At 34.9% G+C, this 13302-nt stretch overlaps 1 protein-coding gene across 1 annotated transcript; it reads right to left on the bottom strand.

Moving 5' to 3' along the window:
* Positions 1–4862: 4862 nt before the first annotated feature.
* On the bottom strand, positions 4863–7402 carry LOC147520876 (endo-1,4-beta-xylanase 5-like). The gene is made up of 6 exons (XM_086594989.1): positions 7360–7402; positions 7042–7264; positions 6769–6932; positions 6304–6402; positions 5406–6191; positions 4863–5262 (listed from the first exon to the last, which is right to left on the bottom strand). The coding sequence occupies exons 2-6, from the start codon at positions 7070–7072 to the stop codon at positions 4909–4911; spliced, it is 1434 nt and encodes a 477-aa protein (XP_086451115.1). The 5' UTR covers positions 7073–7264; positions 7360–7402; the 3' UTR covers positions 4863–4908.
* Positions 7403–13302: the final 5900 nt, after the last annotated feature.

Raw genomic sequence — 13302 nt, 5'->3', positions numbered from 1 at the left:
AGAGAAAACCGCTCACCATTTCAAAAATTAGAACTGGCCCATAACAAGTTATCAACTAATAGGAAAAGGGCCCAAACAAAAATAGAAATGAACTGGCCCAACTAACAAAACCAAAATAGCCCAAAAACCAAAAACCCGCCCAAGCCCAAGCCCAACTAAGATGAGCAGTTATTGTTCATCTTATCTAACTCTCTCTCCCACCAAAAATCCGCCACCACTAGCCTCCACCCATTCCAAACTTCATCACATCGGTTTTGATCCACATCACCAACCAAACAACATTAACAAAAACAAAACCCCCATACACTGACTCGATAACCCATCCTCCAAAACTAGATCTACAATTTCGAACCGCCATTAATGGCTTTTCCTAAGCTCCAAACGCCCACTCAATGCGGCCTCACACACCCAACATCAACCCAACATTCATTCATCCATCTTCAATCAATCAACAAACAACAAAACAAATAAAAATCAAATTATGGAGGGCGCCCGGTTCGCATCGGTCGCCGCCATTAATGAATTTCTCGAGCTTCAAACCGCCCCTAACAAGACTTCACTCAAACCCCACTCACCTCCAACATCAACCCAATCAAAACGAAAAACAACCATCCAGGTTACATAAACTATTATTGGCGATTTCTTGGTCGCCATTAACGAACCGGGTGCAAGCTTTGAGCCGGCGGTTTAATTAAGTTGAGTGTTTCTAACCCACCAACAAAACAACAAAATAATATAACGGCGGTAAGATTCATGGCGGCGCTTCCATGAGCGCTTTGTTAGTTTCCGACGATTTTTAAAACCAATTTTACCAAAGTTTCGGCAGTTCAGATCAAATCCGAAATTTTACAAGGTTTAATAAAACAAAAGGCACGAAGTCCAACACCACAGTATAATGAACAGTATCAATACACAGAAAACCATAAGTTCGGTGAAATAGCAAAATAGCTACTCACCTTTAGCGGCTCCGATTATCCACCCGACTACGGGGAAAAACCTTCCTTTCCTTCACATTAAAACTCCCATTTTTTTTCTAAAACCACCATTGTGTTTTTTCCCAAAACTCTACGCGCGGAGAAAACTCACCGAAAAGACAAGGACAACCCTTATCTATTATCTACGGGCTTTATCCGTAACTGATAATTATCTTCTATCCATTATCTATTTTTATTTATTATTATTATTATTTATTATTATTATGAAAATAAGAGAACTAAAACACGGGGTGTTATACCAGGTAACCCTCACACGAAAGCCATTATGTAAGTAATGCCACTATTTGGCATAAAATATCGCGCGTCTCGTTCTATTTTGCGAACGGAATAATCAAGCCACTATTCGGCTACGATTGCCCAACACATGGGTCAATCAACATCTTATATATACACCCTACACAAGGGCCAATCATATCACATACGCCCACACAGGGCAAATCACATGAGTTGTGGTAGTCAGGTTCTAGGATTTTCATTACGTAATTTATTCAGGTGTCATACATTAATGACTCATAATCATTCCACTATATCACGTGCAGGTCAAATACCTTATTGCACTAAGCCACAATATTTAGAAATATCTCAATTATATTTCATAACCACTTTCATTCTTTCACGTGCCAATATATTATTGCACTACGCCACACTCCCGTGGGCAAATATTCATCAATACTATACTACCTCATAGTAGCATCTCACATATATAATAATAGAGTGTTTATATAAATCTATGTCTCCAAAGCTATTGCATTCAATATATATATCCCACCATATTATATAATGTCACAATATCAACGTCAAATCTTAATTAGATAATGACAACTAAATTTATATCAGCTTCCACAGCATTTCAACATTTGATTTGTCCATACAATTTACAACATAAAACGTAGCACAATTAAACAGTCCACAGTATACAATCAAAGCCCAATATATATATGTTTTACACACTACTCACGTCAAATCTTAATTAGATAATGACAAACAACGTTATATAATGTTCGACAATATTTTATTACTACCTTAGTCCATAAAATCAAATATGAGAAAAACTGAGAAAAAATCAACATTCCACAGTCAACGGTCAATGGTCAAAGTAAAAGTCGACACGTCATGGTCAAAGTCAATACATCATGGTCGAAGTCAAACTGTCATTGTCAAAGTCAAACTGTCGTTTCCATGTTCGACAGGTTCAGGGTCATAGCCATGGTTCATGGCTAAGGTCAAAGGTGCATGGCTCAAGGGCCCATGACTAAGGAAATGGCTCGGACCCAACTGGCCAAGCCCAAACCTTATAACCCAAAAGTCTACATGTTAAAAGACCTATTTGGATCTCTATTAAGTCCTATGGACTGGCCCGAACAATATTAGAAATTGGCCCCAAAACAGTTAAGTGGTTCGGTTCAAAAATTGAACAGAAACCGGCCCAAAAACTAAAACAAAACTGGCCCACAACTAACACTAAAACTGGTCCCAAAACTTAATTAAATCGGGCCCAAACAAAACAATCTAATTGGAAAAGGCCCAACCAAAATAAATAGAACTGGCCCAAAAACTTTGAACTGAAACCGGCCCAAAAACTAAAACATTTCGGCCCAACCAAACCAACCAAACCCAAGAGAAACCGACCCAGGCCCAAGCCCAGGTCGTCATCTCCTTCCTCCAGCAGCTCCACCAGCCACCAAAATCTACCACCGTCAACCTCCACTCGACCACCCAATACAACCTAGCGGTTTGACTCCAAATGAAAAACCCCACATCTTTAATACATGGAAAAGTCGAGTTCCTCTCCCTCTCACCAGCACACCAGCGCGACTTCAAGCCAAATCGCGCCGCCATTGATGGCTTCAACTACCTCCGACAGCCCTCACACAAATCCAACATTTAATCCGACATCACAACCTAACCTCAACCCAACAAAGCAAAACAATACAACCAAATAAACCAAAAACAGCCCAACCACCGGCGCCATTAACGCCTCCAAGCTCCCCACCGTATTTCGTCCAACCACAACACACAACCCAATCGGCAGCCACCTTCCACCCACCATCAATAGCCACCGCCGATTCTACCCCGACAACCAACCAAAAGCGGTTCATAACAATATATCCATACCCCATTATCCACAAGAATGCATACCGGACGGAGGAGGATTCATTCTTGTGGGCTTTAGCCGCCAAGAACAACCCGATAAGCCTCGGCGGTTTAATTACAGATTCCCACGGTTTTCAATAAAACTAAAAGGTATCGACGAGAAAACACATAAGTAGAAAACTGATCGAAAATCGGCAGTAAAGGTTTTTGTTCACGCGTAAAACTCTAGTTTCGATATAAAAATAAAAAAAACGTAACTACTCACCTTAACTAACAGCTCGACGAATCGTCGCGCTCCAACGCTCTAGCCCACGAGCTTTCTAGCTCTGCCTCCATTTTTATTATCTTTTTATTCTCCCAGAACCCTATTCTCTAGAACAATGTGTTTATATACTTGGGTCTGAAACCCAAGCCCAACACAGACTCGGGCCCAGAAACCAGACCCACATATCCAAATCCAATCCAGCCGATTTTTAAATAAATAAATTTAATTAATTAATAAATAAATATGTATTTTAAAAATACGGGCATTACAGTTGTGGCAATGGCAGGTGCGAGCCTTTTGGAGATCGCTACCGATTCAAGCTGATTAGACGTCTTGGTGGTGGAGGTCGTTCTCTTGGATCGGTTCCTGCCAGAGCGATTTGGGAATATGAGTGACAGAGGTCGGTTGATTGTTATGCTTGTGCTAGATACATGTTTAGTATTCATTGGATGTGAATACTAGTCCCTCACATTGCCCACATAATTAGTTGAAACCTAGGTTTTTTATATGGATCTAGCTATTGAAGAGTAATCAACGAAACTAGTTTTACCACTTGTTTTTACGATTTTTCTGAAAGCTTCATTCTCTAGTTGCTAAGAATCTTTTATATGCTCCACGTACACGGCTTTTCTACTAAAGTTATTTGCTTTTATTTAAGGGTGGAATTTGAGCCGAGGGCTCAGAGCTTGGCTCGAGCTCGCTCGTTTAACTATATGAGCCGAGCTCGTGTAACAAATGAGCTTGATGAAGCTCGGCTCGTTTAGTTCAAATAGCATATTTATAGTGTAAAATAACCGAGCGGCTCGGGCTTGGCTCGGGCTCGCTCGTTTAACTATATGAGCCGAGCTCGAGCTCAATTTAAAGCTCGTGTAATTAACGAGCCGAGCTTGAGCATGGTAAAGCTCGGCTTGTTTAGCTCGAATTCCACCCTTACTTTTATTCTCAGCCTATTCTATGTGATTTTGGCATTCTTGACAATAAATTAAATGTTTTTTAGGAAATATTCTAAATTTCCTTTGGCTAAAATCTTCTCTCAAATAGTCACCCTAAAAGCTCAAGGCTTTTTTTTTTCCCGATGGTTTGGTGGTGGAAACACCTAGCAATCCGTCCATTATTAATTTTACGATTCGAACAGGCACAACCAAAATAACCTCACTCATCGTTTGGATGTCGTCATTACTATGGAGTCATGGCTATCACATACTTCCACTTTGCGATTTAATTCAATTTTATCTTGCTCTCATCTATTTTCCTTAGCCTCATAGTAATTATGAGCTTCAAATATTTGAAATACTACTCTTTTTCTAGTAGCTTATGTTACTTTTTTTCTTGATTGGCAAGCCTGTTTTAAATAAGATCAGTAATTCTTTAATGTTGGCAGGATTTGAGCCCTAGACCTTTGGTATCATCACCCAAAGATTTTATCGACTTTGCTAGCCGACAACTGCGAGCTTATGTTACTTTCTAAAATAAAAGAACTAAGGAGCTTGATGAGACAAGAGACTTATAAAAACTTAGTTACATGTTGAGATTGAAAAGCAGCATTGAACTTAATTATATGCCATTTAGTTGTACATGGAGTGTTGTTCCCTGTGTAGATTCTGCTTTTGTCACTTTAAAGCTCCGAGCCAAGGATGAATTTGTTGTTGGATGACTTATTTTCACGTCGTAATCCCCATGGAAGAGCGAGGTCTCAAAGAAGCCATTGCTATCTGTTATACCTTCCCCATGCGTTTTCCATTCTTGGATTAGCTTGTCAACAACATCACCTTGCGGGAGATTTTTAAAATTGTTGTCAGTCAAACACATCCTCCAACATCCATTCGGATGCCATGCTGTCCATAATATAATGCCCTGGACTGCAGGGTGGGAGTGTGCCTCCCTCAGTATCTCCTCTAAGTAATGTGCCTGTTCACGCCGAAACAGCAACGATTAAATTATGAAAGAATGATATTAGGTGGGTAGTATACATACATGTGATGATGTGAATAGAATAAATCCATAACCAAGCTGCAAGTTCTTAGCTACTTGATATTTGGATAGAGAAGTACCGTGTCTGGGCTTTGATTTACGTCCACTTCGGTAAGCCATATAGGCATCCCAGTTGCAGCAAGAGTATCAATGCCAGATCTCATGTACGGAATGTTGGGTTCTTTGAAATGGCCCTCAAGCCCAATCCCTATGACTTGTGCCTTATTGCCTCCGTATGACTGAATTTCTCTCAACTTCTGAAGATACACAGATGGTGCTGCCTTTGCATCTCCGCTCGACTCTATGGTACTAAAATCATTCAAAAACAAGGTTGCCTTGGGATCAAGCTGATGCGTGTTTTGAAAGACAGCTGCCGAAAAATTCTTCCCAAGTTTATCTTCGAAGAATGAGTGATGTAGATTCTCGTTAACAACATCCCAGTGGATAACTTGCCCAGCGTACTTGGAAACAACAGAGTTGACCCGTTGGTCAGCTGCTTGTCTAAGTTCATCAGTTGGAAGTGATTTGACCCACGAGGGCTGATACGTTGGATCATCCCAGAGGATGTTATGGCCTCGAACAGCAATTCCATGTTGTTTGGCAAAGTTAAGCATTGCATCTGAAACAGAATAGTCTACCTTGCCTCGTGTCTTTTCATTACTGTACCACTTCATCTCGTTTTCAAAAACAGTCACAGTGAATCTGGAGGTAAACCAGTTCTGGTAGGCTTGATTGTTCAAAATCTCATTATTTATGGCTGATCCAAATGGGAAAGCTGCCGTGTTTTGTTTGATTGAGACCTTTGCTCCAGCAAGAACTTTGCCTTGAGAGTCGATTGCGTGAATCCTGACCTTTTTCTTACGTATCTGCAGGACGTTGTTGTCATAAACCAATATTATTGTCATACGTATCAATAGGGGGTATTCATAATTGCATATTTGCATTCATAGTAGCTTATTTTATGTTTCTGTGTTGTACCTTCTCGATATTTTGATCTTGGTGTGATCTCCATTGCTCTTTGGTGAACGGCTGCAGTGAGACACTATCTACCCATATCTCCACACTAGTGTTTTTGCTCTGAAACAGAGACGACTCAAGTGTCAGAAATTAGAATTCTAACTGCTTATGTAGATAACAATAATTATAATATTGGTATGCATAAATAAGTATCTAATTGCTTGCATCATCAGAAAACGGCTTTTGATAGAATTGGCTGGCGATGTTGTAATGAAATAAAGTATGTTCTTTTGACAAAATGAATACACTTATACGCGATTATGTCCAATTCTTCTGTAATGAAATTAAACGCGTAGTCATTGTCACTTGCTTACATTTGGTTGCCAAGCTAATTTATTGACATCGACGGAAGCAGTTTTGTATCCTTTTTGAAGTTCAATATAAAAACTTAAATTTTGCAATTACAGGATTCAAATTATTATGTACCTCAAAATATAATTTAGCAAGCCCGGAGGAATTGACAGTAAGACCACCTTTAAGCATAGACCAGCAGCCTGACTCTGCAACAATTGTACCCACATTTTTGTAGCCCCTTCTTGTTTTAACAATAGCACTTACTGGCTCCTTTCCTTCACTTACTTGAATCCAAGCTGAAAGAACATTAGCTTTTGTCAGGAAGGAAAAAATAAAAAAATAAAATTTTATGAAACCTTGTCTATATATGAAATGGATTGAACTCTTTTTCACTTGAATAATTACCAGAGAAAGTGTAATGTTTTCCCTTATGCATGTAAAGCTTCTGCGAGAAACTGTCGTAAGAATTGTTTCTTGTATGAGCAACGGCAAAAGTGTTGCCTTCTTTTGAGTTCCTCTCTTCAATCTCCCCATCACCAAATTTAGACCAACCATTCAGACCACTGTTGAATCCTGGGTTATTTATAATACCTCCTTCATATTGAGGTTTTAGAGGTTCTGCTAAGCACTGTGAGAAATGACAATTCAAATAAAAAGGTCATTAGAAGAAGATTCTAACTATTGCAATATGGACTAACAGGATGCATGTTAAAGAAAGCATGCCTCTATGGTTGCCGAATGATCATATGTTAAAGCCTCAATTGCATCACCTGTAAAAGAAATGAAGCACATTGAAATATATGACACCACTACGACTACCTCGTTTATATAGTAATCGATCCCATATGTTGTCCCTGCTCATACTGTAACCAAGGAATTAAATTTCGTTTTCGGTTATTGTTTCGATTACCACAAAAAACGAAAATATAGAAATTTTCACGATGCGAATACATGAAAAATAAACAAATAAAATAATAATAAATAAATAAATGATGTAGCAACTATTCTTTCAAATTTAAATGTCTATACACAAAAAATGACCAAAATAAACAACTCACTTTCTCAAAATTAACAATCCTCTCAAATAGAGATATATGATATATCTTAATAATCAAATGTGCTCCCATAAAAAAAAATAAAAATAAATGGGAAAAGCAACCAGGATGGCAAGGTGAATACTAAATGCTAAATGTTTGTTTGAGAAAGGTTAGGTTTTTAATGTTTAGTAACTAGTAAATACTAAATGCTAAATGTTAAATTGACAAAAAATAATTAGCCACTATTTAAATTATTTATTGCACTTGCTACCATTTGAAATTTTTTGTAAATTTCATGAAAAACGGCATATTAGTGTACAAAATGAACGAAATTGAAATTAGTGTCTAAATTTCATGAAATTACTTCGAACACTTGCAAACAGAAAATGTAGGGTTCAAAATATTTCTATGCACCATGAAAAATTTCATGAAATCCGAAATTTAGTTCCTTGATTGTAACACAATATCCCCTTGTAGCTAGAATTGCTGAAGGGTCGATCATACCCAGATCCCAATCTGATATATTGTGCGTGGTGATACAGATAACGAATGTGATTTAAAGGAACTCAGAAGGCTCCAGATCTTCAATATCTCATTTGTTATATTTAAAGATATGATTTTGGCATTGCGAAAGCCATTTGAGTCTATTATAGCTTCGGACAGACTTTTACCTATGGGAATCACCATAGGCAAATTTGAATGAAATATAATCTGTACGAGTGTGAAAATTTTACTGTAGTTGTTACCAAGCAAAAATATATATATTATCTATTTATTTATTTTCTAGCAAAATTTGAGGAGAAAAATCATAGAAAAGGACGGCAACGTTCTTCCTATTAAATTCCATTTGAATCAAACATAAATCTATTTGATAAAAACAGTCACCATAATTTTAAGGTAAATCATTGATATACTGGCTACTAGGAAGTTGGGATAAGGATGGAGTAAAACTCAATTTGATGTTGTATGGAGTAGGGGTGTGCACGGTCGGTTCGGATTGGGTTTGGGTCTAAACCGACAATCGAAGTATCAAACAGTCTCTATCGGTTTATATTTTTTTGGAACAGAACCAAACTGATTGTGTTATACTAATCAAACCAAACTGAAACAAACTAATTTCTAGCCGAACCAATATCCGAACCGAACTGACTGGATTACAGTTTAACAAATGTTAACCAACCCAAATCGACCAATTTTTACATATTTTTAAATTAAATCAATTAAATATATATATTTAAATATATATTATATATAGCAGGTCAGATTTAAGACTAAACCGATGACCGAACCGATTCTATCGGTTTTCAAATATATTTAACCGAACTGAACTGACTCATAAACATACCCGACCCAAAACCAACCGATTTTGTTTGGTCGATTTTTTCAGTTCAACCGATTTTATGTACACCCCTATTATGGAGTGAGATTGGAGAATGTAGGGCATAGTTCATTGATCAGCCGATTATGGCTACATAGCTGTCAATTACTCTTCACTCCTTCTCGTCATGTTATTGTTAGCCTTCGGAACGGCGAGGTGGCTACTCAGGTAGATCGACCACAGCAAAAGCGAGTCTTCATTGAGGTGATGATACTTGTGTAGCTAATGTGGAGTCAATAACAGAACTACGTACTTAAGTACATGGCCTGGGTGACGACATGTATATATGTCATGTTTAACCGTTCGTTTCAAATTTTATTTTAAAGGAAAAACAATTTTTTCGTCCTAACGTTGCAACATACATAAAACTAGGCGTACAATCTTAGTTAATCACTAAAACATGCGAACCTGCAAAGAGAAGACAAACAAGTAGAAGAAAGTAGTTTGTGTGACCAACTTCCATCTTTAAGGCAATGATAACTGGAGACCGGCCCGCCTGCAGTCCATTTAAACCAGTACATTATCAAACTATAACTCAATTAAGTATTAACAATGAGAGAGAAAGACCTCTTAGCAGAACCTACAAAAGTTGATGAACTTACAAGAACAGAAGAGACGATGGAAGAAGGCTAGTGGAAAAGCAAGTTATTATCATGATAGAAGCCACTGTATATATATGTTGACTGTGATTTGGGAAACAGATTCTCTATTTATTACCGACGATTTCTAATTATGAACAAAGATTACATATATACAGCTGAATAAATCTGGTAATTAAAATTAAATCGGGCAAGTACGTTACTTTTTTGGTAGAATTGAACTAACTATTGATATAGTGACCCAATTCATCAATTGTTTCCAATTTGGTCTCTACTTTAATTCTTATTTAATTTTGATTGTACTTTCTTTCTTTTCTTTTCCAATTTGGTGCACCGACTTTTTTGAAAACTTGTACTTTTAGAAATTTGTTTAATGATCATAATTATACATATACAAAATTTCTAATAAATCATTTTAAATTGGTGAAAGGATTCCCATTTTAGTTGCTTGCTAACCCATTTTAATTTCCTAAACAAATCGTTTTAATAATTGAGTTTTAAGAACCCATTTCAATTTCCTAATAAATTGTTTTAATAAAATTTTAAAAATCCTTATTTAAATTGGGAGAGAGATCCTGTTTTAATAGTTGACTTAATTTAGAAGTCTGATTCCCACTTTAATTAATAGGATATATAAGGATACACATTTTAATTATATATGTTGTACTTTCCATTTTCAATGCGTGAAGAATTCCCCTTTTTTTTAAAAAAAAAATAATGTTTTAATTATAAGTGCTATAATTTTATTATTTTTTTCTACTAATAGAGATAATTTCCGTTTTAATAAGAGATAATGATGTGGAATTTCAATAGAGCTTGAAAAATACAATTTGTGAGAGTTTTAATATTAAGACTGGAAAGTAGGCTCGTGCATATGCATCGACCTTTTATACATATATAATTTTTATAACAAATTGTGGTTTCTGTTTTCGTCGCTAATCGCTTTAACTTCATAACAAATTGTTTTAATTAAATTTTAAAAACTTGTTTTTTTTAATTGGGGAAGGGATCCCGTTTTAATTTAGAAGTGTGATTTCGGTTTTTAATAAGAGAAGATTCCCATTTTAATTAGAAGTGTCGGATATTTCTTTTTCAATAGAGAAATAATTCCCTTTATAATAGGATAAAAATTACCATTTTAATATACATATAGAAATTTCATAGCAAATTGTTTTAATAAGGAAAAAGATATCCCCGTTTTAGTTGATAACTAGCTTGTAGGCCCGTGCATACGCACCGGCTCTTTTGAAAATATGTAGATTTTTTTTAGAAAATTGAGACTACCGTTTTAGTCGCTAACCCGTTTAATTTTCTAACAAATTATTTTTAATGAAGTTTTAATTAAATTTTAAAAACCTGTTTTTTTAATTGGGAGAGACATCCTGTTTTAATATGAGAAGTATTCTCACTTTAATTAAAAGTGCTAGAATTTGTTTTAATAGGAGAATAATTCCCGTTATAATAGGAGAGAAATTCTCATTGTAAAAAAGGATTTCCGTTTTCAAATATGAGAGAAATTTATGTTTTAATAAGAGATGACATGGAATTTTAATAGAGATTGAAAAAATACTTTATAGGAGCTTTTAATATTAAAATATTAGTTTGTAGGTGTGGAGCGCATACGACTCTCTTTTGAAAACATTTAGATTTTTTTTTCTAACCGTTGACTATCGTTTTAATCGATAACCCGTTTTAATTTTTTAACAAATTGTTTTAAATTAAGTTTTAATTAAGTTTTAAAACCCGCTTTTAAATTGGAAAATAGATTTTGTTTTAATAGGAGGAAGGATTCCCGCTTTAATTAGAAGTGTTAGAATTTGTTTTAATAGGATAAGAATTCTCGTTATAATATAAGAGGAATTCCTATTTTTCAAATAGGAGAGAAATTTCCGTTTTTTTAATAGGAGATGACGTGGAATTTTAATAGAGCTCGAAAAATACTCCTTGTGGGAGCTTTAATATTAAGATATAGACTAGATTTTGAACCCGGTCATACACCGGGATCTATTAAATATTTTGTGTCTTTGAAAAGGCTTTTACAAAATGTCTCACACAAATTTTCAAACAGAATATATTTTTATTGAAAATAAACCAAATACGTTAATGAAATGATTATGGTGCAAAAGTCTTTGAAACTAAGGGATCAAATTTATATAGCCTCTTCACTTTGTGGTTTAGGATATTAATCTATAATTTTCAAATAGAATTATCTTAAACTTCGATCTAGCTTGTATAATAGTTTTCTTAGATTTATAGTGATTTAGTGCAAATTTTCAAATCGAATATATTTTTATTGAAAATAAATCGAAAATCGTTAATGAATAGCAATTATGGTGCATAAGTACTTGGAAACTAAGGAATCAAATTGAGATAGTCTATTCACTTTGTGGTTTAGGATATTAATCTGTAATTTTCAAATAGAATTATCTTAAACTCGATCTAGCTTATATAATAGTTTTCTTATATTTATGGTGATTTCTTGGCAAATTTTAATCGAATATATTTTTATTTAAAATAAACCAAAATACGTTAATGGCAGGTGATTATGGTGTATAAGTACTTGAAAACTAAGGGGTCAAATTGAGATAGCTTCTTCACTTTGTGGTTTAGGATATTAATCCGTAATTTTCAAATGGAATTATCTTAAACTCGATCTAATTTGTTTAATAGTTTTATTAGATTTATGGTAATTTAGCAGTAAATCATCACCGTTAAGTCTTACGTACTAATGTGTACAAATCACTAAAATAGATTGATTGTTTCCATATCCTCAAAGAATACACTACTCCCACTTGAAAATATTTATCACATGAGCGTGTCCTATTTAAGCGGGTGTCGTTATATTAAATTATTCTAAAAATATTAGTAACTATGCATAGCTATGAGATATGAAAATTATATTAATTACTAATTTAAATTTTTGCACCACTCTCTATAAAAAGGAAGCATCAAACCTTGATAAAACTCATCGATTTCTTTTTATTGTTAGGCTTTAACAATAAAAGTTTGATTGAAGTTTTTATGAGAATGCCCAATGTGGCTTAAGATAATATTAAAGCTACTTGAATAGCAAGACATTCCCAATCACAATAAATGAATTACGACTAACACTACTTAAAATACAAAACTATATTTGTCCGGACATTTATTCCCCACATATAATACAAATATATTTTAGGGTTATTAGTTCAATGCATTTACATCAAGTTTCGATTTTCCCTTAATTATTTTTTGAGGTTAGTTTAATGTAGTATGTTACATCCAGGTTCCAATTTCTCATTAATTATTCTTTTGAGGTTAATTCAAATGTTGCATCAAGTTTCCGATTTTCTATTAATTATTATTTGAGGTTAGTTCGGTGCAATTTCATCTACTTTATGATTTCCGTTAGTTATTCATTAAGGTTAATTCAAAGATGTTTTGCATCAGACCAATTTTCAATGTTTCGTTAATTAGTATTTGAGATTAGTTCATTGTATTTATATCCATGTTCCAATCTCCCGTTAATTACTCTTTGAGGTTAGTTCAATACATCTGCATCCAATTTCTAATTTCCCGTTAATTGTTTTTCTAGGTTAGTTCGATAGTTTACAATTTCTATACAGGTTTGCATACATGTAAAGAGTCCTGTTTTTATAAACTCATTTTCGTT

This window comes from Coptis chinensis, chromosome 2, assembly GCF_015680905.1.
Source record: "Coptis chinensis isolate HL-2020 chromosome 2, ASM1568090v1, whole genome shotgun sequence".
NCBI lineage: Eukaryota > Viridiplantae > Streptophyta > Magnoliopsida > Ranunculales > Ranunculaceae > Coptis > Coptis chinensis.
Note: the sequence above shows the minus strand (reverse complement) of the source record. Positions and strands in the feature narration are given on the sequence as shown.